Raw genomic sequence first — 24,967 nt, forward strand, 5'->3', positions numbered from 1 at the left:
CTCAACGAAAGTAATAGGAGTCTGTTAACATATGAAACAGTAATGAGAAGAGAGGCTGTGAATGTACATTTATGTTATTACAAGATAATCAAAAATACATTTAGTGCAAAGATATTTTGGAAATGGAAACCACCACAGATATGCAGATGAATATTAAAACTTTACATCTGCTTACATTATTACACACTTTTTCAGACTAAAACTTGTAATAAAACACATTAAAATTTATAAAATGAAACCTTTTCCTGGACTTTTGTTTCAGTACATATCAAAGAACTGGTCTGTCTGTGATTTTAAGACAATGAGTGTGCTTACTGAATAAAAGTCACTTAGTTTTTAAAATAACACAAATTCGTTTCCGAATTTTGCTCAGTTTGAAACCATACATGAGAGGATTCATAATAGGAGGTATCACAAGAAACTCTATTGACACAATGTTTTGAAGGGTTTGAGGTAACTCTTTTGAACCAAGGCGCATATTTATAATATCCAAGAGTATAGTCACAACAAAAGTAAATAATGAGACTAGATGTGGGACACATGTTTGCGTGAACTTTGCTCTGTTTTCAATAGAACTAACACATGTTTTAATGATATACATATAGGACCAAATTATAAAAGCACCATGGAGCAAATAAACAATTATTGTAATGTTTGCAACTATACCATTAATTGCAGTTTGTTCTGGAAAGCAAGCAAGTTGCACAATACTCCAGTTCACACAGAAGAGTCTGGGAATATATGGGCTGCATAACGTCAATCTAGATGTCAGAAAAGTATTTATGGCCACAATGCAGAAAGTTGTTAACCAAGAAAAACACACTAACCTAATGACTCTTTGCTTTGACATGATAGAGTGGTACTTCAGTGGCTGACATATCGCCATATACCTGTCATATGCCATGACTGCAAGAATCGACAGTTCACCACAGGCAAAAGAGTAAACCATCTGAATCTGAATAAGGCAACCGTAATATGAGATAACATGAACATCAGAGAGGAGATCCCAGAGAAATTTGGGGTACAAACCTGTTGTCCCATAAAGTCCATTCATGCAAAAAGCACAGAGCAGAATATACATAGGTTCATGGAGGATGCTGTCCAAGATGATGGTCACAATTAGAGAAATATTCACCAGGCAAATGATGCAGTAACACAGCAAACTGAGAAAGAACAGAATAAACCTGTGGTTCACTGTTTCATTGAAACCTGAAAGAAAAAACATTGTTATTACAGAGACGTTATTCATAATGATTGAGAGACTTAGTGTAGCCCAGTCCCTGACTGTGTCTGTGTCTCTCTCCTCCTCTTTTCTCTATCTTGTGTAGACTACAGCAACATGTGAGCTGGGATTACAAACCAGCCAATCGTTGATCTGGAATGTAGACTCACTGGTTTGAAAAATCACAGGGGATTATATATTTTACACATTTGAAACATACATAGCACAAATGGGAGATGGCCTGCTGGTGCAATATGAACACACCTGCTTTGTTATCTGCTCATTTTCTCTCTGTATTTATGAACCAGTTCAAGCCTTGCACTCTGTATCAGATCATCATTGAATAAGGGACAGTGATCATGCTTTTAAAAAAATAAATAAATAAAAACTTAAAATGGAAGCCATGGTTATGAGCTGCCTTTCCATCGGATTCGCCTGGCCTGCTCAGTGTTAACCAGCTATTCACTCAATTCAGTTCAGTTGAGTTTAATAAATTCAGTTCAATTCAATTCAGTTTTATTTATATAGTGCCAAATTACAACAAACACTCTGTATTGTGGGTAAAAACCCTATAATAATACAGAGAAAACCAAACAGTCAAAACGACCCCCTATGAAAAAGCACTTAGTGACAGTGGGAAGCAAAACCTTCCTTTTAACAGGAAGAAACCTCCAGCAGAACCAGGCTCAGGGAGGGGCAGTCATCTGCCGCGGCCAGTTGGGGCTGAGGGGAGAGAGACAGGACAAAAGACATGCTGTGGAAGAGAGCCAGAGATTAATAATAACTAATGATTAAATACTGGGGTTAGGTTAATTGGCTACACTAAATTGCCCATAGGTGTGAATGAGAGCATGAATGTGAGTGTTTGTTTGTCTCTCTGTGTTGGCCCTGCGACAGGCTGGCGACCTGTTCAGGGTGTACCCTGCCTCTCACCCTATAACAGCTGGGATAGGCTCCAGCCCCCCCGCGACCCTGAATAGGATGAGCGGAAGCGAATGGATGGATGGATAATGATTAAATACAGAGTGAAGTATAAACAAATCAAATAAGGTGAATGAAAATAAACAGTGCAATATGGGAATGCCACAGCAGCCTAAGCCTATAGCAGCATAACTAAGGGGTAGTTCAGGGTCACCTGATCCAGCCCTAACTATAAGCTTGATCATAAAGAAAAGTTTTAAGCCTAATCTTAAAAACAGAGAGGGTGTCTGTCTCCAGAATCCAAGCAGGAAGCTGATTCCACAGAAGAGGCGCCTGAAAGCTGAAGGCTCTGCCTCCCATTCTACTCTTAAGTATCCTAGGAACCACAAGTAAGCCAGCAGTCTTAGAGCAAAGTGCTCTATTGGGGTGATATGGTACTATGAGGTCTTTGAGATAAGATGGGGCCTGATTATTCAAGACCTTGTAGGTGAGGAGAAGGATTTTAAATTCTATTCTAGATTTAACAGGGAGCCAATGAAGAGAAGCCAATATGGGAGAAATCTGCTCTCTCTTTCTAGTCCCTGTCAGTACTCTAGCTGCAGCATTTTGGATCAGCTGAAGGCTTTTCAGGGAGCTTTTAGGACAGCTTTAAAACAACAAGTTACAATAGTCCAGCCTAGAAGTAATAAATGCATGAATTAGCTTTTCAGCATCACTCTGAGAAAGGATGTTTCTAATTTTAGAAATATTGCACAAATGCAAAAAAGCGGTCCTACATATTTGTTTAATATGAGCATTGAAGGACTTATCCTGGTCAAAAATTACTCCAAAATTTCTCACAATGTTACTGGAGGCCAAAGCAATGCCATCCAGAGTAAGTATCTGGTTTGACACCATGTTTCAAAGATTTGTCCAAGAACATCAGTTTTATCTGAATTTAGAAGCAGGAAATTAGAGGCCATCCAGGTCTTCATGTCTTTAAGACATTCCTGCAGTTTAAATAACAGGTGTGCGTCATGTGGCTTCATCGATAGATAAAGCTCGGTATCATTTGCATAACAATGAAAATGTATGCAATGCTTTCTAATATTACATAAGGGAAGCATGTATAATGTAAATAGAATTGGTCCTAGCACAGAACCCTGTGGAACTCCATAATTAACCTTCATATGTGAAGAAGACTCCCCATTTACATGATCATATTAGAGTCTATTATATAAATATGATTCAAACCACTGCAGTGCAGTACCTTTAATACCTATGGCATGCTATAATCTCTGTAATAAAATATTATGGTCAACAGTATCAAAAGCTGCACTGAGGTCCAACAGGACAAGAACAGAGATGAGTCCACTGTCAGAGGCTCTAAGAAGATCATTTGTAACTTTCACTAATGCTGTTTCTGTACTGTGATGAATTTTGAAACCTGAAAAAGTAGGTATAAAAAGTAAACCTTATTAACCATGCTTTCTGTGAATAGACACTACTCCCCCAGAGATTCTTTCAGCTCCAAGCTCTTCCCCTGTTGAGCTGAGTGCCTGTAAAATAAACTTTTTGATAACCGAGCACTGTGGTCTGGGTACTGCTTTAGAGACCTTTGAAAAAGTAAACCTTATTGGCTATGACAAAATGATCCAACCAGATGGACTCTGCAGAATCTGCAGATATTTGTGCTGTATTGTCTAATCAAGGAGTTTTGCTTGGCTGAAATGATCAAGCCCTTTATTTGCTAGTCAAGCAGCAGCAGGTTACTCATTAGCACCTTGATCAGATGAGTAGCATGAGTAGATTCCATTCACTCAAACTTGCCTAAGCTCCCACACAGCCCCAGTCCTGAAGCCTCGAGACCCAACCTCTCCAGTTTTCCACAACATGCCTTTAGCTGCAAGGTTTTTCTTTTAATTCAGTGCCTGCTAGTCTTTAGTTACTTTCCCCATTCCTAGCCCAACAATTCATCCAAATTATCTTATTTGGACAAGCCAAAGACAAAGCTTTGGCTGAAGCCTTTTTTATTACAAACCCAACTTAGACTTATGCATTTCTTATACATTGAAGTCAAATAGATTTTTGACCACCCGCTCTGTGAGGAGGACACTCCTATGTGGTTCTTGAATTTAAAATGGGGCAATAAGAGTGTTATATACCCGGGCAGCTAAGACTAGGTGGAGTAAAGCCCTTCAAGGGGCCTATATTCATTCATCAAATGACTAAATGAAAGACAAATTGATTTCCTGTGATGAGCTCACATCCTTTTAAGCATTTGTTTCCCTAGCCATCAGAATAGATAACTGGCTGTCAGAATAGATAACTGGCTGTGTGAGCACAATATAATGAAAAAAAAATCCTGTACAAAATGATGCTGAGGCTGTATCAAATACATTTGTATTTTGTAACAAATAAAATTGTTTTCCTTTTGCCATTTGCACATGTGCAGTCTGCACAATAACTAGTTCCTGACAAGTGTCTGTTATTATGTTAAAAAACAAATGAAAAGTGAGTTGTAGGTTTAGGTTTGTTTTGACCATCAAAAATACATCTAAGGTATGAACATAACAAAACATAATGTTAGAACTGCTTAGACTATTACCTAAAGTTTCAGACAACTAGCAATCCATCAAACAATTTAAAAGCCATGTAATTGTGTAAGTGTTTTCTTAAGGATACAACAAAATTACTTGCATGTTTGTTTGGGCTATTTCTACATGAAAAAAAAAAACTCCTCTAGTGTGACAATAACTATTAAATGTAAACAAGACAAAACAGAGAAGAAGGATAAAAGTCAGACTGAACACTGTCGAACTGAAATCCTGCATCTGGCCATACAAGAGTTTGCCTTCGAACCTGCAGGAAATAATGCTGAACTGTGGGTAAAACTGCTCCACATACTTGTGGTTGTGTATTAATTTTAAAAGAAAACATAATATTAAAGTAGAATGGCACTCTGATAGCACTGCCACATCTAAAGCAGTTTGTGTTTTGATCCTTTTCACATGTGCAGTCTCCACAAAAAGGAACTTGTGTCTGTTATTATATGAAACAGTAATACAAAGAGAGGCTAAATGTACATTTGTGTTATTATTAGATCATTAAAAATACATTAATGCAAAATCAAAAACACCCCGGAGATACAGATAAATATTAAAACTATATCTGCTTAGATTATTACACGCATTTTCAGTCTACAACTTGTAATAAAACACAAATTAAAATCAATAAAGTGAAACCTTTTCCTAGACTTTTTTAAAATGCATATCAAAGAACTGGTCTGATATTTAACTGTGTGTGATTTTAAGACAATGAGTGGCCTTACTAAATAAGATAAAAGTCACTTAGTTTTTAAAATAACACAGATTTGTTTCCGAATTTTTGTCAGTTTGAAACCATAAATAAGAGGATTCATAATAGGAGGTATGACAAGAAACTCTATCGACACAAAGTTTTTGAGGGTTTGAGGTAACTCTTTTGAACCAAGGCGCATATTTATAATGTCCAAAAGTATAGTAATAAAAGAAGTAAATAATGAGACTAGATGTGGGGCACATGTTTGCATGAACTTTGCTCTGTTTTCTTCAGAATTGACACATGTTTTAATGATATACATATAGGACCAAATTATAAAAGCACCATGGAGCAAATAAACAATTATTGTAATGTTTGCAACTATACCATTAATTGCAGTTTGTTCTGGAAAACAAGCAAGTTGCACAATACTCCAGTTCACACAGAAGAGTCTGGGAATATATGGGCTGCATAACGTCAATCTAGATGTCAGAAAATGATTTATGGCCACAATGCAGAAAGTTGTTAACCAAGAAAAACACACTAAACTAATGACTCTTTGGTTTGACATGATAGAGTGGTACTTCAATGGTTGACATATAGCCACATACCTGTCATATGCCATGACTGCAAGCATTGACAGTTCACCACAGGCAAAAGAATAAACCATCTGACTCTGAATAAGGCAACCGTAATATGAGATAACATGAACATCAGAGAGGAGATCCCAGAGAAATTTGGGATAGAAACCTGTCGTCCCATAAAGTTCATTCATGCAAAAAGCACAGAGCAGAATATACATAGGTTCATGGAGGGTGCTGTCCAAGATGATGGTTACAATTAGAGAAATATTCACCAGGCAAATGATGCAGTAACACAGCAAACTGAGAACGAACAGAATAAACCTGTAGTTCACTGTTTCATTGAAACCTGAAAGAAAAAATATTGTTATTACAGAAATGTTATTCATAATGGTTGAGAGACTTAGTGTAGCCCAGTCCCTGACTGTGTCTGGTCTCTCTTCTCCTCTCTTCTTTGTCTTGTGTAGACTACAGCAACACGTGAGCTGAGATTTCAAACCAGCCAATCAATGATCTGGAATTAAGACAGGAGATTTAGCACGTCACATATACCAAAAATACACAGCAGAAATCTCCAGGTTCTTGAAAAATTTGAGTACGTATTAAACACATTTTTTGTTTACTTTTATGATCATATATAACTAACGAGAAGTGGGTTACTGGAACAAGACTTGCATAAGGGGACAAGGGTTCCATGAAGAGGATGTGAGACCTATGGTTTCTTCAACACCCAACATCTAGAATTACATTCTAGCAGAAAGTAGCCGAAAAGTGTGGTGAAGAAAAAGCTGCCTAAGAAGTTTCTACAAGCTGTCCATGCCTGAATCAAATCACCAACCTTCTGATTAGTAGATGACCTGCTCTACGCCCTGAGCCACAGTTATTGATGACTGTAATTTTGGCAGCCCTCTCAGAATTCTCTGGACAATTGTGATAAAACCCCTCTGGCGTGGGAACTACATGATCTGATAACTCAAAGGCTGCTACAGTTCTGGCTCAAGACTCGTGAGATGCTTCAGTTTTGGCTCAGAACTCAGTTGCCCAGTTTCCCGTACAGGAATTATGTCTAATTATGTCTAAAATACTTTTTCCTATTGTGGTCTTCATTGATTTTTTTCCTTTTAGTCTAGGATCATGCTTAATCCATGACTGGGAAACCAGCTGAGTATGTCCAGGTTGTCCTGGCTGCACAGGATCCTCAGGTTGCTGGGTGTAGGGACAGACTGGGCCCTTGCCACTTCCACCCTCTAAAGAGGAATGGGTGCATGGTGCTCAGACACAGGGGAGAATGCTGGCAGTGAAATATCAACAGTCTCTGGAGGGGCTTGGATACATGCACAAAAAATAGTATCTAAGGATGCCTGCACAGGTGAACAATAAACAGGTTCAGAAAGGGGGGACACAGGAACATTGTTAACAGTCTCTGATTATTGAAAAATAATACAGAGCTGTGGCTATAACTTGATATATCCTTGTGGTTATATAGAATATATTCATATTCATATTAGGGGTGGGACTCGATTAAAAAAATTAATCGAATTAATTACAAGCTTTTTAATCGAAATTAATCACATTTTAATCACATTTCAATATTTAACATGAGAAATACTAATTTAAGTTTGGTTGATGAATGAATCAATATACATAAGCTTAAACTTCAAAATTTTGTTCATTTTCCCACCAGTCTACTACACAGACCAACGAAGGGTGGAAGTGCTCCTGTGATAAGCAAACTCCTGAAATTGAAGTTAAGCATCGTAACTGGATAGTTTTATTCAACATTAATGTCTCACTTAATATAGTTGGAAATTAATCATTAGCTCAGCTGTATTCCTTGATGCTGAAATGTGTCATGCTTGTTTTAACAGCTTATTTTCAATAAAAGAATTAAAATTAAACCACAGAAAGGAGAAACAGTTCGTTCTCCGTTTAACAGCTGCTTTTACACAGCTGTGCTTCACACTCACATTGCTAGGCGACATTAGCTACGCAGAGGTGAACGCAGGTGACGCTGATATGAAGGCTAGCCGCTCACTTTTCTTTTTTTTTTTTTTTTTTTTTTATTTATATAGCGCCAAATCACAACAAACTGTCGCCTCAAGGCGCTTTGTATTGTGGGTAAAGACCCTACAATAATACAGAGAAAACCCAACAGTCAAAACGACCCCCTATGAGCAGCACTTGGCGACAGTGGAAAGGAAAAACTCTCTTTTAACAGGAAGAAACCTCCAGCAGAACCAGGCTCAGGGAGGGGCAATCATCTGCCACGACCGGTTGGGCTGAGGGGAGAGAAAGACATGCTGTGGAAGAGAGCCAGAGATTAATATCAATTAATGATTAAATGCAGAGTGCAGTATAAACAAAGTAAATAAGGTGAATGAGAAACAGTGCATTATGTGAACCCCCCAGCAGACTAGGCCTATAGCAGCATAACTAAGGGATGGTTCAGGGTCACCTGATCCAGCCCTAACTATAAGCTTTATCATAAAGGAAAGTTTTAAGCCTAATCTTAAAAACAGAGAGGGTGTCTGTCTCCCGAATCCAAGCAGGAAGCTGGTTCCACAGAAGAGGCGCCTGAAAGCTGAAGGCTCTGCCTCCCATTCTACTCTTAAGTATCCTAGGAACCACAAGTAAGCCAGCAGTCTGAGAGCGAAGTGCTCTATTGGGGTGATATGGTACTATGAGGTCTTTGAGATAAGATGGTGCCTGATTATTCAAGACCTTGTATGTGAGGAGAAGAATTTTAAATTCTATTCTAGATTTAACAGGGAGTCAATGAAGAGAAGCCAATATGGGAGAAATCTGCTGTCTCTTTCTAGTCCCTGTCAGTACTCTAGCTGCAGCATTTTGGATCAGCTGAAGGCTTTTCAAGGAGCTTTTAGGACAGCCTGATAATAATGAATTACAATAGTCCAGCCTAGAAGTAATAAATGCATGAATGAGCTTTTCAGCATCACTCTGAGAAAGGATGTTTCTAATTTTAGAAATATTGCGCAAATGCAAAAAAGCGGCCCTGCATATTTGTTTAATATGTGCATTGAAGGACATATCCTGGTCAAAAATGACTCCAAGATTTCTCACAGTGTTACTGGAGGCCAAAGTAATGCCATCCAGAGTAAGTATCTGGTTTGACACCATGTTTCTAAGATTTGTGGGGCCGAGAACAAGAATTTCAGTTTTATCTGAATTTAGAAGCAGGAAATTAGAGGTCATCCAGGCCTTAATGTCTTTAAGACATTCCTGCAGTTTAACTAATTGATGTGTGTCATCTGGCTTCATTGATAGGTAAAGCTGAGTATCATCTGCATAACAATGAAAATTGATGCAGTGCTTTCTAATAATACTGCCTAAGGGAAGCATGTATAATGTAAATAAAATTGGTCCTAGCACAGAACCCTGTGGAACTCCATGACGAACCTTAGTGTGTGAAGAAGACTCCCCATTTACATGAACAAATTGGAGTCTATGAGATAAATATGATTCAAACCACTGCAGTGCAGTACCTTTAATACCTATAGCAAGCTCTAATCTCTGTAATAAAATGTTATGGTCAACAGTATCAAAAGCTGCACTGAGGTCCAACAGGACAAGAACAGAGATGAGTCCACTGTCAGAGGCTCTAAGAAGATCATTTGTAACCTTCACTAATGCTGTTTCTGTACTGTGATGAATTCTGAAACCTGACTGAAACTCTTCAAATAAACCGTTCCTCTGCAGATGATCAGTTAGCTGTTTTACAACTACTCTTTCAAGAATCTTTGAGAGAAAAGGAAGGTTGGAGATTGGCCTATAATTAGCTAAGACAGCTGGGTCAAGTGATGGCTTTTTAAGTAGAGGTTTAATTACAGCCACCTTGAAGGTCTGTGGTACATAGCCAACTAATAAAGACTGATTGATCATTTTTAAGATTGAAGCATCAATAATTGGAAAGACTTCTTTGAACAGTCTAGTGGGATCTAACAAACATGTTGCTGGTTTGGAGGAAGTAACTATTGAAGTTAACTCTGAAAGATCAACTGGAGCAAAAGAGTCTAAACAAATACCAGCAGTGCTGAAAGCAGCCGAACATGAAGAATAATCTTTGAGATGGTTATGAATAATTTTTTCTCTAATGTCTAAAATTTTATTTGTAAAGAAATCCATGAAGTCACTACTAGTTAACGTGAAAGGAATACTCGGCTCTACAGAGCTCTGACTCTTTGTCAGCCTGGCTACAGTGCTGAAAAGAAACCTGTGGTTGTTCTTATTTTCTTCAATTAATGATGAATAGTAAGATGTCCTAGCTTTACGGAGGGCTTTTTTATAGAGCAACAAACTCTTTTTCCAGGCTAAATGAGCATCTTCTAATTTAGTGAGGCGCCATTCCCTCTCCAGCTTTCGGGTTATCTGCTTTAAGCTGTGCGTTTGTGAATTATACCACGGAGTCAGGCACTTCTGATTTGAAGCTTTCCTTTTCAGAGGAGCCACAGTATCCAAAGTTATACGCAGTGAGGATGTAAAACTATTGACGAGATAATCGACCTCACTGGGAGCAGAGTTTAGGTAGCTGCTCTGTACTGTGTTGGCACATGGCACTGAAGAGCATAACAATGAAGGAATTAGATCCTTAAACTTAGTTACAGCACTTTCAGAAAGACTTCTACTGTAATAAAACTTATTCCCCACTGCTGTGTAATCCATTAAAGTAAATGTAAATGTTACTAAGAAATGATCAGACAGGAGGGGGCTTTCAGGGAATGCTGTTAAGTCTTCAGTTTCTATGCCATATGTTAGGACAAGATCCAGAGTATGATTAAAGTGGTGGGTGGGCTCCTTTACATTTTGAGAGAAGCCAATTGAATCTAACAATAGATTAAATGCAGTGTTGAGGCTGTCATTCTCAGCATCTACATGGATGTTAAAATCACCCACTATAATTATTTTATCTGAACTGAGCACTAAATCAGATAAAAAGTCTGAGAAATCAGACAGAAACTCTGAGTAAGGACCAGGTGGACGATAGATAATAACAAATAAAACAGGTTTTTGATTTTCCCAATTAGGATGGACAAGACTAAGAGTCAGGCTTTCAAAAGAATGAAAACTTTGTCTGGGTCTTTGATTAATTAATAAGCTGGAATTGAAGATTGCAGCTAATCCTCCTCCTCGACCTGTGCTTCGAGCATTCTGACAGTTACTGTGACTCGGGGGTGTTGATTCATTTAAACTAACATATTCATCCTGCTGTAACCAGGTTTCTGTAAGGCAGAATAAATCAATATGTTGATCAATTATCAAATCATTTACTAATAGGGACTTGGAAGAGAGAGACCTAATGTTTAACAATCCACATTTAATTGTTTTATTTTTTGGTGCAGTTGATGAAGCTGTATTATTTATTGTTTTTGAATTTTTATGCTTAAATAGCTTTTTGCTGATTTTAGCTTTGGTTTTTGGTGGTCTGGGAGCAGGCACCGACTCTATGGGGATGGGGTTTTGGGGGGATGGCAGGAGGAGAGAAGCTGCAGAGAGGCGTGTAAGACTGCAACTCTGCTTCCTGGTCTCAACCCTGGGTAGTCAGTTTTTAGGAGGGTTAATAAATTTGGCCAGATTTCTAGAAATGAGAGCTGCTCCATCCAAAGTGGGATGGATGCCGTCTCTCCTAACAAGACCAGGTTTTCCCCAGAAATTTTGCCAATTATCTATGAAGCCCACGGCGTTTTTTTTTTTTCCTACTTCCGGCCTTTGCGGTCTTCGTGGGCTGCAAAGGACGTGGGCCGGGTCCTTCGCAGGATGCGGCCCTTGAATTTAGACATTGTGCTTCGATATAATCTGAGAAACGTTCCACGGTGCAAAGTGCGATTAAAATGCGTTAAAAATTTTAACTAGTTAATTTCCGCGTAATTAATTAATCGAAATTAATGCGTTAAAGTCCCACCCCTAATTCATATATAATCCTCCTTTTCTCATTTGCACATGCAGTCGCCACAATAACTAGTCACCAACAAGCGTCTGTTAGTATGTTTAAAAGTAATGAGAAGAGAGTTGTAGGTTTACATTTGAATATCAAAAAAGTATCTGTGATATGAACAAAATAATTATAACTTTCTAACTGCTTTGACTATTAGCTAAAGATTCAGACAACTTACAATCCATCAAAAAGTGTAAAAGACATGCAACTTAATGTCTGTTTCCTTAAAGTGACAACAACATGACGCATGTTTGATTGAGCATGTTTGTTTTCAATATGGAAAAAAAAGTGTGCCAATAACTGTTAACAGATAAGAAAAATAAAAATCAGTGTAAGCTGATGAACTGGCTATACACAAGTTTGCCTTCAAACCTGCAGGAAATAATGGTGAAACGTGGATAAAACTGCTTCACATACTTGTGGTTGTGTATTACTTTTATAAGACAGCATAATATTAAAGTAGAATGGCACTCTAACAGCTGTCTGTTATTATATGAACTAGTAAGGAGAAGAGAGGCTGTAAATGTACATTTGTGTTATTACTAGATCATCAAAAATACATTTAGTGCAAAAATATTTTAGAAATGGAAACCACCTCAGATACGCAGATGAATATTAAAACTTTACATTAAAACTTTACATCTGCTTACATTATTACACATATTTTTAGACTACAACTTAAATAAATATTATAAGTAATAATAAAACACAAATTTGAATTTATAACATGAAACCTTGTCCTAGACTTTTTTCAACACATATCAAAGAACTGGTCTGATATTTAACTGTACGTGATTTTAAGACAAAGAGTGTCAAAACGAAAGTCACTTAGTTTTTAAAATAATAACACAAATTCTTGTCCGAACTTTGGCCAGTTTGAAACCATAAATGAGAGGATTCATAATAGGAGGTATCACAAGAAACTCTACTGACACAAAGTTTTTCAGGGTTTGAGGTAACTCTTTTGAACCAAGGCGCATATTTATAACATCGAAGAGTATAGTTACAACAAAAATAAATAATGAGAGTAGATGTGGGACACATGTTTGCATGAACTTTGCTCTGTTTTCTGTAGAATTGACACATGTTTTAATGATATACATATAGGACCAAACTATAAAAGCACCATGGAGCAAATAAATAATTATTGTAATGTTTACAAATATGCCATTAATTGTAGTTTGTTCTGGAAAACAAGCAAGTTGCACAATACTCCAGTTCAAACAGAATAGTCTGGAAATATATGGGCTGCATAACGTCAATCTAGAAGTCAGAAAATTATTTATGACCATAATGCAGAAAGTTGTTAACCAAGTAAAACACACTAACCTAATGACTCTTTGGTTTGACATGATAGAGTGGTACTTCAGTGGCTGACATATAGCCACATACCTGTCATATGCCATGACTGCAAGAATCGACAGTTCACCACAGGCAAAAGAATAAATCACCTGAGTCTGAATAAGGCAACTGTAATATGAGATAGCATGAACATCAGAGAGGAGATCCCAGAGAAACCTGGGGTAGAAACCTGTCGTACCATAAAGTCCATTTATGCAAAAAGCACAGAGCAGAATATACATAGGTTCATGGAGGTTGCTGTCCAAGATGATGGTCATAATTAGAGAAATATTCACCAGGCAAATGATGCAGTAACACAGCAAACTGAAAAAGAACAGAATAAACCTGTAGTTCACTGTTTCATTGAAACCTGAAAGAAAAAACATTGTTATAACAGAAATGTTATTCATAATGGTCGAGAGACTTAAGTTTAGCCCGGTCCCTGACTGTGTCTGTGTCTCTCTTCTCCTCTCTTCTCTGTTTTGTGTAGACTACAGAAACACGTGAGCTGGGATTTCAAACCAGCCAATCAATGATCTGGAATGAAGACTCAGTGGTTTGAAAAATCACAGGGGATTTAGTATGTTGCATGTACTAAACATATAACAATACAAGACAAATTTGCACATTTTTGAAAAGTGAGTATCAAATAATCTTTTAAACTGCTTTCATGATCACATATTTTAATCACTTGCACAATATGCTGTCTTATGGATACCGTTAGGATTTAATAGTGTTTATGCCAATTAAACATAATTGTCATGGTCCAAGGCTGGTTTGAAGTTTTTCTCTGTCTTTCTCTTTCCACTCTTCTCCTCTCCCTTTATTTTCAGGTGAACTTTGGGTTGACCCCACCTGGGAGACCACCTGCTGGTGGAGTCCACCTGTTTCCTGCTCTTCAGGTGATACACCTGCTTGTCATATGCTCATTCCCTCTCTGTATTTAAGGACAAGCTTGAACATGTACTCTTCACCAGAACATCATTGTGTTAGTGGCAGTGAAAAGGCGCTCTGATTCTCATTGAAATTCCTAGTGAGATTTGCTTGTTAATGTTGTTTTTTCTCCACCTCTTCGTAGCCCTTTAAAAAAAACCAAAAAACTCTTTATTTAAATTTTAAAGTTTTATATGAAACAGACATTCCAAAACACACAATTAGAACAAAAAACAAAAAACAAGGGGGGTAAAGTGGAAGTGAATGGATGGATGGATGGATGGAACGAGGGGGGGTATTATCTATATTGCTAACTTATTAGGCTGGTCTCATGAAAACTGGAAATTTGACCCACTATTCTTATACAATACCCACTTAGCCCATAGTCTTACATGGGTCCCTGCTTTAGTCCTGAGAGAGTAGGTCAGCTTCTCCATAGCGTATATTTCCTCGAAAGTGTCTAGCCACTGGACGAAGCTTGGAGGGTCGCACTTCAGCCAGTTTATTGTAACTGCCTTATTGTATGCAAGTATCAAAATTTTGAAGAGATAGGCATCTTCAGTCTGAGATATGGCGTGAGGTATCAAACCCAGGAACATTATTCTCGCATCCTTAATGGTTTTGAAGTCAAATATATCCTCCAAAGTCCTCAGAATTCTGTCTAAAAATGGTTGCAGTCTTGTACATGACCAAAAAACATTCCACATTGTCTCCAGCATTGCTGTTGTACTCTTAATTGCTTAGTTTTGATATAAGGGGTGGTGAAAAAAATGCATCAGAATCTTCCAACCAAATTCCCTCCACCCTTTAGAGCTAGTAGAGGATTGTTGTGTTTTGCACATAGAATACCAATCACTCTCAGACAACTGAATATTCATTTCCTGCTCCCATTTTAATTTAACATATAGAGAGTTTATACCAGTTTGCTTATGTAAACTCTTTTACAGCTTGGACACGATTCGTCTAGGAGTTTGTTTGTATGCAGCAATCAACACATCAATCAACTCATTACCTCCTGCTGAAATCCCTGTTTTAATTTCTGTCATAAAAATGTCTTAGCTGCAGATATCTCAACAGGTTTCTATTTTCTAGACTGAATTCTCTTTTGAGTTGATCAAATGTCTTGAAGTTTCTTCCTTCTAAAAATGTACACACAGCTGTTATTCCTTTTTCTCTCCATCTTGTAAATGTAATATCTATCACGCCAGGTCCAAACTTAGGGGTGCATGAGGGCCAAATAAGACGTTTGCTATCACCTTCTAGTTTATATTTCCTAACAACCTTTTTCCATATTATTAAAGTTTCCTCCACTATACGACCCCCACCTTTGAATGATCATATGCACTAAGCCTAGTCTGAGGTTGAGATTGGTCCATATTTACTTCAATGTGTTTCCATTTGGCCTGATAATCCGGAGAGCACCAATAAAAAATGTGTCACATTTGGGCTGCAAAGTAATATTCTCTAAGGTTAGGCAGTGCTAGACCACCGTAATCCCTGCCAAGTTGAAGTGTTTTAAATTTTACTCTTGGTCGAACTCCTGCCCATATAAACCGGCATATCATCTTATCCCAGTCTGCGAACTGAGAGTCTGGGATATAGATTGGTAACGAAAAAAAGATATAACAACCTTTGCAGCAGGTTCACTACCTCAATTCTAGAACTAAAATCCATTATTAACAATGACCACTTTGTAATATCATTGTGAATCATGTTATTTATTTTGTCATAATTTATATTATATAGCTTGCTCAGATCTTGGGTGATGGAGACACCCAAGTATTTCATTGATTTAGCATCCCATTTGAGTTTGTATTCCTGCCTGATTGCCTTATTTGGCATGAAGTTAATGGGGATAAATTGTGTTTTAGTGATATTTATACAGTAACCTGACATCTGGCCATAATCATCCAATGTTTTCAAAAGTCTGGGGAGAGTTATGTCTGGATTCTGGAGTTATGTTATAAAATCATCAGCAAAAATTCCAATTTTATAATTTTTTTTCACAATAGTTATTCCTTCCAGCTCCTTGTTTTGTCTAATAGCTTGTGCCATTGGCTCAATGAATATCACAAAAAGTATAGGACTAAGGCAACAGTCCTGGCGTGTACCCCTACCAAGCTTGAAACTGTCTGTCAGGTGACCATTGATTTTGATTCTTTCATTCTTGCATTGTAGCCCGTTTACTGAACTCGTCCCTCCAGGCTGTAACTACCTCAGTTCACCTCGGACAACTGATGGGCAGCCACTGTTTATAAACAATTTCATGTGTGGGCAGCTAACAGCTGATGTTTACTCCAGTTTTTAACTGCAATTGAAATCAAGCTGGGCAGGAATCATGCCGTGATAATGACAGTATTTTAGTTCCATTGAGTGTTTCTTTTTCATTCACCTCTTTTTCCTCTGTTTATGCACCACTCTGCATTTACTCATCAGTTATTATTCATCTCTGGTTCTCTTCCACAGCATGTCTTTTGTCCTGTCTCCCTCCCCTCAGCCTTAACCAGTCACAACAGCTGACTTCCCCTCCTTGAGCCTGGTTCTGCCAGAGGTTTCTTCCTGTTAAAGGGAATTTTTCCTTCCCACTCTTGCCAAGTGCTTGCTCATAGGGGTTCATTTTGATTGTTGGATTTTCTTGGTAATTATTGTAGGGTCTTTACCTTACAATGTAAAGCACCTTGAGGTGACAGTTTGTTGTGATTTGGTGCTATATAAATAAAACTGAATTGGATTGAATAAAAAAACAGCGAAATAGTGTTGTGTACCCTGGCAGCTGAGACCAGATGGAGGTTTAAAGCCCTACAAGGGGCCTTCATTCATTCATTGATCAAATGACCAAATGAAAAACAAATTGGCTTCCTGTGATGAGCCCACATCCTTTGAAGCATATATTTCCCTAGCCATCAGAATAGAAAACTGACTACATGAATGCAATAGAGAGCCTCAAAACACAATCCCTGCTCTGTGGCTTGCTCCAGTCTGCCTTCTGTTTCTATTTCATTTTGCAGTCTTCTGAGGTAGACACAGCTGAGCTGCTACAGCTCAGAAGAACTTGTCTTACCTTGGACATAGAATTTTATTGTGGTTAAGCCGGTCATTTCATTGCAGCCTGCCTGGTGTGGCCATAAAGCCTCATCCACCAGTAAAGGGGGGGTTACTGGTGGGCGTCTTTTCTGAATGTTCTTACCAGCCATCTGTGTTAATTAAGACCCCCCCCCCCCCCCCCCCCCCGTTATCCTAGGCTATTTGTGGCTTGAAAAACATAATTTTAATATCAACTGATTTAAATCAAATTTAAAGTTAATAACTGTGGCAGTAACTTGCAACACTTTTGCTGCAATTTCCTTAATTGACAAAGTCAGTGAGCAGGTCCCACAAAGGCCATGGATGAAGAGAGATACAGCACAGGCCAGATGAGCATCACCAGATTAGATCTGAAGAGTCTGATGTCTATGGGTCAAGTACAACAGACAACCATCAATTACAGAGCTGCATTAAATGATGTTCATTTGTTTGACTTCACTTGTATGAGTCCAATTACACAGCTTTTTCTGTACCGATGTATTCTGATGTGAAACTTATAGCCAGATGTAATATATAGATTTTCAAATATGACATTTTATCTAATCATTTAACCTCATTACTTATTCTGCAGCATTTCTCAGAAGATAACTGTTGAATACAAACAAGAAAAAAAAATCCAGAGAAGAACGACCAAAAGAAAAAAAACTGAACAGTGATGCAGTGAATATGAAATCTTTCAACCAAGCAGAAAAGGGTCCCCTTAAACCTGTAGGAATTAATGCTGAACTGTGGATTAAACTTACTATATCTTTGGGGTTGTGTAGAATACATTCATATTTTGACAACTAAAATGGAAATCTTTTTGTAATTTGCACATAACCAGTCACTGACAAGTGCGTGTTAAGTAATGAGAAGAGAGTTGTAGGCTTATCTTTTTTTGACCATCAAAAATACATCTGAGGTATGAACATAAAACAATTTTAGAACTGCTTAGACATCTAAGATATGCACACAAATATTGTAACAGTCTAACTGCTTAGATTATTAGCTAAAGTTTTGGAGGTTTAGTGGCTATTTGAATATGAAAAAAAAAAACAAGGGTTTGCCTTCAAACCTACAGGAAATAATGCTGAATTGTGGATAAAACTGCTTCACGTTCTTGCAGTTCTGTATTCATTTTATAAGACAGCATTATATCAAAGCAGAACGATACTCTGATAGCTCTGCCCCATCTAAAGCAATCTGTCATTTGATCCCTTTCCCATGTACTGTCTCCACAAAAGTAACAGGTGTTTATTATATGAAACAGTAATGAGAAGAGAGGCTGAAAATGTACATTTATGTTATTACTAGGTATCATCAAAAACACATTCAGTGCAAAGATATTTTGGAAATGGAATCCACCTCAGATGAATATTCAACTTTATGTCTGCTTACATTATTACACACATTTTCAGACTGCAAGTTGCAATAAAAGACAAATTGAAATCTATAAAGTGCAACCTTTTCCTAGACTTTTTTCCAATGCAAGAACCAGTCTGACTGCCTGTGATTTAAGACAATGAGTGTCCTTAGTAAATAAAACAAGTCACTTAGTTTTTAAAATAACACAAATTCGTTTACGAATTTTTGTCAGTTTGAAACCGTAAATGAGAGGATTCATAATAGGAGGTATGACAAGTAACTCTATCGACACAAAGTTTTTCAGGGTTTGAGGTAACTCTTTTGAACTAATTCGCAAACTTATAATGTCAAAGAGTATAGTTACAACAAAAATAAATAATGAGAGTAGATGTGGGACACATGTTTGCATGAACTTTGCTCTGTTTTCTATGGAATTGACACATGTTTTAATGATATACATATAGGACCACACAATAAAAGCACCATGGAGCAAATAAACAATTATTGTAATGTTTGTAACTATGCCATTAATTGCAGTTTGTTCTGGAAAACAAGCAAGTTGCACAATACTCCAATTCACACAGAAGAGTCTGGAAATATATGGGCTGCATAAGTTTAACCTCAATGTTAGAAAAACATTTGTTGCTATAATGCAGAAATTTGTTAACCAAGAAAAACACACCAACTTAATGACACTTTGCTTTGACATGATAGAGTGGTACTTCAATGGCTGACATATAGCCACATACCTGTCATATGCCATGAGTGCAAGAATTGACAGTTCACCACAGGCAAAAGAATAAATCACCTGAGCCTGAATAAGGCAACTGTAATATGAGATAGCATGAACATCAGAGAGGAGATCCCAGAGAAATCTGGGGTAGAAACCTGTCGTTCCATAAAGTCCATTCATGCAAAAAGCACAGAGCAGAATATACATAGGTTCATGGAGGTTGCTGTCCAAGATGATGGTCACATTTAGAGAAACATTCACCAGGCAAATGATGCAGTAACACAGCAAACTGAGAAAGAACAGAATAAACCTGTAGTTCACTGTTTCATTGAAACCTGAAAGAAAAAACATTGAAATTACAGAGACGTTAGTCATAATGGTTGAGAGACTTAAGTGTAGCCCAGTTCCTGACTGTGTCTGTGTCTCTCTCCTCCTCTCTTCTCTATCTTGCGTAGACTACAGCAACATGTGAACTGGGATTTCAAACCAGCCAATCAATGATGATTCTCTGGTTTGGAAAATCACAGGGGAGTTTGCATGTACTAAACATACACTACATTGCCAAAATTATCCACTTGCCTGTCCAAATAATTGACTTCAGGTGTTCCAATCTCTTCCATGGCCACAGGTGTATTAAACCAAGCACCTAGGCATGCAGAGTGCTTCTACAGATATTTGTGAAAGAATGGTTTGCTCTCAGTAGCTCGGTAAATTCCACCGTGGTACAATGATAGGATGACACTTGTGTCCAGTTGTGTGGGGATGGCCCCTTCCTGTTCCAGCATTACATGGTTGAGTGAATTTGGTGTGGAATAACGTGACTCCAGACCTCAACCCGGTAGAACACCTTTGGGATGAATTTATGTCATGATACGCTGTGGCAGGCAAGGAAGAGGACCCCAATGCAGGATATGCAAGGCGGTAGTGTGAAACCGAAGCTTTGATATGTGCTTCGAACCCTGGGCTCACAACTCCATAGAATCACTGTTTCGAAGCTTGCTTCAGGACAAAAAAAAAAAAACAATCACGTGACATATGACGCCCTAAGCAGCAACCGCTTCAGTCTCGGAATGAATCACCTGACTGGTTCAGGTGATCCGCTGGTTACGAATGAAGGAGAGAGAGCGAGACAGTCAGCCAGATTCATTCTCGCACAGTTTTAGCATTGTTATGGCCAACACTTACTGCTGAGTTATGAATTAATGCAGTTAATGCCATGTTTTCCCGGCACTCTGCTCAATAACACAACACACACACATTCATCCATCTTTATTTGTAAATAGAATCTGATATCATGATATTTGGTCATAACGTGTGTGCCTCAAACAATGCAAAGATGCTTCAGATCATTGAGGTGTGTGAGCAAGTGCACAAATGTGTGTAATTGAAAGCACTGCATGTTTCCAAGAGAGGGCGCTATAATTGAAACTTCTAGTAATGAACCTATTTTCTAAACACTTTTTCAAGTGGTTCAGTGCTTCACAAAAGCTTCATTTTCTCATCACTACAAGGCAGAAAGCTTCATTTAAATTAAAACTTTATTTACTGAGTGCAAAACAAACAGCAAAAGCATAATCCAGGGCAGGAAGCACATAGCAGAACCAGGAGTCAACTGCTGACAAAACACTGACATGAACACTGACAAGGACACGACAACAAGCAGAGGAAACACAGGACTTAAATACACAAGAGGGCTGATGAGGGGAGTGGAAACAGCTTGGAACACAGGTGAACCAAATGACACTAATGACAATGGGGAAGCAAAACAGAACATCACACACCGGGACAAGGAGACTATCAAAATAAAACAGGAAGTCAGACAAGGAAACAAAGATGCGGACTAGACACTGAACACCGGGGAAGCCAAGAAAACTAGAAATCAAAACATAACACAAAACACAAGTCCAAACAGTTCAGGGGGTCTGCCAGGGAAGTAACAGTAACAGTCCAGGTGGCCACCTAGGCCAAGGAACAGAACAAAACAAAAATACAGGGCCAGAACAAAATATAGCAGCACAAAGCTGGAAAAAGCAGTCCACACAAAACACAGGGGATAAGGACAAAGAGGGTCTAAACAGTTCAGGGGAGCCAAGGTCAAAAGAACAGAACCAAACAACAAAACAAAACGAAACCACAGGGCCAGAACAAAAAGCAACGGCACAAGGCCGGAAAACAGCCCACAATTTCAGGGTGCCACCCAGGCCAAGGGGCTGGACTTTAGGACCAGGGAACCCTATGGAGACGAGGTTGATCAGGCGGCCAATTGCAGTGCCAATGGCAAGACAAGACAGGAGGTCAACTGCAGTGCCAGCGGCGGTAGTGAGACGAGACAGCAGACCGTCTGCGATCTCAGCGGCGCCGATGCACAGGACTCAGTTCAGGACCCTGGAGGACAGCCATGTGGCCAGCGGCGAGGACGGAGGTAGCCGGGTTGTTGGGGCCGGTGGTGAAGACACTCAGGCGGCATGGCTGGTAGCCGGCATCGATGAAGGCGACGGGACCCCTCGGGTGGCTTGGCAGGGAGCACTGACTCGGTCCCTGGAGCCTCCGACTGCGCCGGACCCTCAGGCTCCTGACGAGACTCGGACTGCACCAGACCCTCGGGCTCCGGACGAGGCTCGGACTAAGCCGGACCCTCAGGCTCTGGACAAGGTACTGGTGGCGAAGACAGACGAGGTGCAGATGCAGGCTGCAGCATTGAAGGCTCAGAAGCTGCGGACTCTGGCAACTGAAGGAGAGCTGCTGTGGCTGGTGTGGACTCGGGCTGCGGAGGCTTTGCTGCAGCTGGCGCTGAAGACTGTGGCGGTGCCTCTGCTGCAGGCGCTGAAGACTATGGCGGTGCTGTCGACGCTGAAGATGGTGTTGGAGACAGAAGATGTCATGGTCTTGGTCCGGTGGCCCAGTATTTTGTTTCTTTTGTATAGCTCTGTTTTGTTTTTCTTGGGTTGTGCTTCTTAGTGTTTCTTATAGATAGTTTTCTCAGTTTGTTTGGACATTCTGTTTAGTTTCTCTTCCTGTTGTTTCTTTGTCAAGTTTTCTGTGTTAGGTCTGCATGTGTTTTGTTGGTCACTTCCTGTTTTATTTTGGTAGTCTCATGCTCCTTGTGTGTTGTGTTCAGTTTTGCTTCCTGTATTAAGTTCATTCATTTCACCTGTTTGGCCCCACTGTTTCCACTCACACCTCATTCCGTCTTGTGTATTTAAGTCTCAGTGTTGTTTAGCTCTGTGTTCGGGTCCTTGTCAGTTTAACGTCTAGGTTGACACCCCTGCTGTGTGTTTCGTATTTTCGAGTTTCAAGTTTTGGATTTCAAGTTTCGAGTTTTCATTGCGTAGCTGGCTCCTGACCAGCCTGTTTGAGTTATAGCCTTGTCAATAAAATTTTAAGTTCCAACTCGCTCTCGCCTGTGTTCTGCTCTGAAGTCCTCCCTGCCTTGCCTGCACCAGCAACCGTGACAGAAGAAAAAGCTGAGGCCACTCTGTAGGGCACACAGTCATCTCCTCAGATGACCCAGGCTTCTTATGAGGGCCCTCTGCTGCTCCGTGAGGTTGGACTGCCAAGAGACAGATACGGGTGCAGGAGTGGGCCTGTCCTAGGCCTCTCCCACCCGCGGAGCAGATACGGGAGCAGGGACTGACTAGTCCATAGCCATCCCTATGGAGTAAACAGAGCAGGAGTGGGCCTGTCCTTGACCACTCCCACCTGTCTCTCAGGAGCACAGCTCACAGTTTTTCAGAGTTTATTGTCTCTAAAAACACAGTCTCTTCTGTGGCCAGTTTATTAGGAACAGTCTCTTTTGTGGGCAGAAGGTGTAGATTGGTGATTAAATAATCCTTCACTAACCCGTGCAAGGAATCCAACAGACATGGAAAGCTAGCTTCCTGCTCTTCCTCACACGGGTCAGATAGCAGTTCAAAACACAAAGTGTCCACTACACAATTGATTGTCTTCCTCTCCTCATCAGAGAGGGAGAGAGCAGTAGAGTCCATCCCATTCTTGTATGAAATAGTTTTAGACAGAATACCATTAGCCACACAGTTTCAGACACAATCTCAGACATGTTACTTCTTTCAAAATTTCCCCCGGAAACACAACAAAATTACTCACTGTCTCAGCGGGTTGGGCCTGATGTTTTCGCTGCTGAGAGCCACGTGCGCACCCCACTGAAGCAGGCTGTGACAGCAGTGGTGTTGACCGGGACTCCGCGGCTGCGGTGTGGATATCCGCGGCTGCGTCGATGGCGTGATAATCCGCAGCTGCGGCGATGAAGGGCCATAATATCCCATGAAGTGGTCGAACGATTCCTGTGGCGTTAAACCACACGTCTCCGGAGAAAACTCTCTCTGCCGTTGCCAGGAACTCTTCTTCCTCTGTTGCTGCACTGACTGCTGAGGAGAAGAGGGGCTAGCATGTGGAGAGGCAGGCGAGTGAGCGGCTGGAGCCAGGAAAAGTCCACCCAATCAGAGTACCTGCGGCTTAGGCAGGGAAGGTGAGCGGCATCACCGGGGGCCTTTTCAATACACAGGTCCCCTCAGAGCCAGGCGAGTGCCACTGTACTCGCCGCTCCCTCCAGTTCCCCCTGTAGCTTCGCTCCCCTTAGCTTCGGTCCCTTTCGTCCCTCCGGTCCCCTCTGTGCCCTCGGCCCCTTCCGTCTGCCCTTGAGCTGTGGTCCCCTCAGGTAGCGCTGCACCTTCTCCACCTCTCCGCCGCCGCCGCTGGGAGCACGGTCGGCCTCCTGCTCGGCTTCATCCTCGCTGCTGCCGCTGGGGGCATGGTCGGCCTCCTGCTCGCCTTCGTCCTCACCACCGCCACCGCTAGGAGCGCGGTCGGCCTCTTGCCTTGCATTGCCGCTGGCAGTGTGGTCAACCCCCAGAACTGTTTAGTTTGTGCCATGGACTGGTTGGCTTTCTGCTTTGCTTGGTTCGCTTTGTTTTTCATTGTGGATTGTTCCCAGCTTTGTGCTGCCGCTTTTTGTTTCCTTTGTGTATGAAAGGTCCAGTCTGAAACTGTGCAGGCCCTTTAAATCTTGCAGCTAGCTCGTCCGATGTTACGTGATCGCCCTTAGCGTATCAGGTGATAGGCGAGTGAGAGAGGAATGGCGAGAGAGAGAGAAACGGCGAAATAGTGTAATGGCGGCCACACCACACTGAACCATGTGCTATAGCCCGAGCCATATGGACTGCATGTTCCCCCCTTTTTGGATGTTCTGAGAGCTAAGTGAATGACGAGAAAAACTAACTACTCAGACATCATTAAAGCTACTGGGCGGCAAGCCAGTAACCAAAGATCATCTCTCCTCATTCTTCCTGTATCCTAACCGATACCTCATCCTGGTACGGTTTCACCCACGAACCTGCCCTATCTCTACAGAAACCCTTTTTTACACTTTGGGTTTGTTTTTGGGCTCTTTTGTTTTTTTTGTTTTGCAGACCAGCCGTGTGTCAAAGTTTAAATGGGCTACATAACTTTAACCTTGATACTAGAAAAAAAAAAAAACACGTTTTGCTATAATGCAGAAAGTTGTTAACCAAGAAAAACACACTAACCTAATGACTCTTTACTTTGACTGATAGAGTGGTACT

At 40.1% G+C, this 24,967-nt stretch overlaps 4 protein-coding genes across 4 annotated transcripts; all 4 read right to left on the bottom strand.

Moving 5' to 3' along the window:
* Nucleotides 1-325: 325 nt before the first annotated feature.
* LOC115800629 (olfactory receptor 5F1-like) lies at nucleotides 326-1,252 on the bottom strand. Its single transcript, XM_030758110.1, has one exon. It carries the CDS (start codon nucleotides 1,247-1,249, stop codon nucleotides 326-328), a length of 924 nt encoding a protein of 307 aa, XP_030613970.1. The 5' UTR covers nucleotides 1,250-1,252.
* A 4,216-nt stretch (nucleotides 1,253-5,468) lies between these two features.
* LOC115800630 (olfactory receptor 5F1-like) lies at nucleotides 5,469-6,392 on the bottom strand. Its single transcript, XM_030758111.1, has one exon. The coding sequence runs from the start codon at nucleotides 6,390-6,392 to the stop codon at nucleotides 5,469-5,471; it is 924 nt and encodes a 307-aa protein (XP_030613971.1).
* A 6,385-nt stretch (nucleotides 6,393-12,777) lies between these two features.
* LOC115801033 (olfactory receptor 5F1-like) lies at nucleotides 12,778-13,722 on the bottom strand. Its single transcript, XM_030758727.1, has one exon. It carries the CDS (start codon nucleotides 13,702-13,704, stop codon nucleotides 12,778-12,780), a length of 927 nt encoding a protein of 308 aa, XP_030614587.1. The 5' UTR covers nucleotides 13,705-13,722.
* A 5,117-nt stretch (nucleotides 13,723-18,839) lies between these two features.
* LOC115800631 (olfactory receptor 5F1-like) lies at nucleotides 18,840-19,763 on the bottom strand. The gene has a single exon (XM_030758112.1). It carries the CDS (start codon nucleotides 19,761-19,763, stop codon nucleotides 18,840-18,842), a length of 924 nt encoding a protein of 307 aa, XP_030613972.1.
* Between the last annotated feature and the right edge of the window lie 5,204 nt (nucleotides 19,764-24,967).

This window comes from Archocentrus centrarchus, chromosome 21, assembly GCF_007364275.1.
Source record: "Archocentrus centrarchus isolate MPI-CPG fArcCen1 chromosome 21, fArcCen1, whole genome shotgun sequence".
NCBI lineage: Eukaryota > Metazoa > Chordata > Actinopteri > Cichliformes > Cichlidae > Archocentrus > Archocentrus centrarchus.

Bases quoted from the DNA above. Each gene is read 5' to 3' on its own strand.
- LOC115800631 (XM_030758112.1), bottom strand. From the start codon at position 19,763: ATGACTAACGTCTCTGTAATTTCAATGTTTTTTCTTTCAGGTTTCAAT.
- LOC115800630 (XM_030758111.1), bottom strand. From the start codon at position 6,392: ATGAATAACATTTCTGTAATAACAATATTTTTTCTTTCAGGTTTCAAT.
- LOC115801033 (XM_030758727.1), bottom strand. From the start codon at position 13,704: ATGAATAACATTTCTGTTATAACAATGTTTTTTCTTTCAGGTTTCAAT.
- LOC115800629 (XM_030758110.1), bottom strand. From the start codon at position 1,249: ATGAATAACGTCTCTGTAATAACAATGTTTTTTCTTTCAGGTTTCAAT.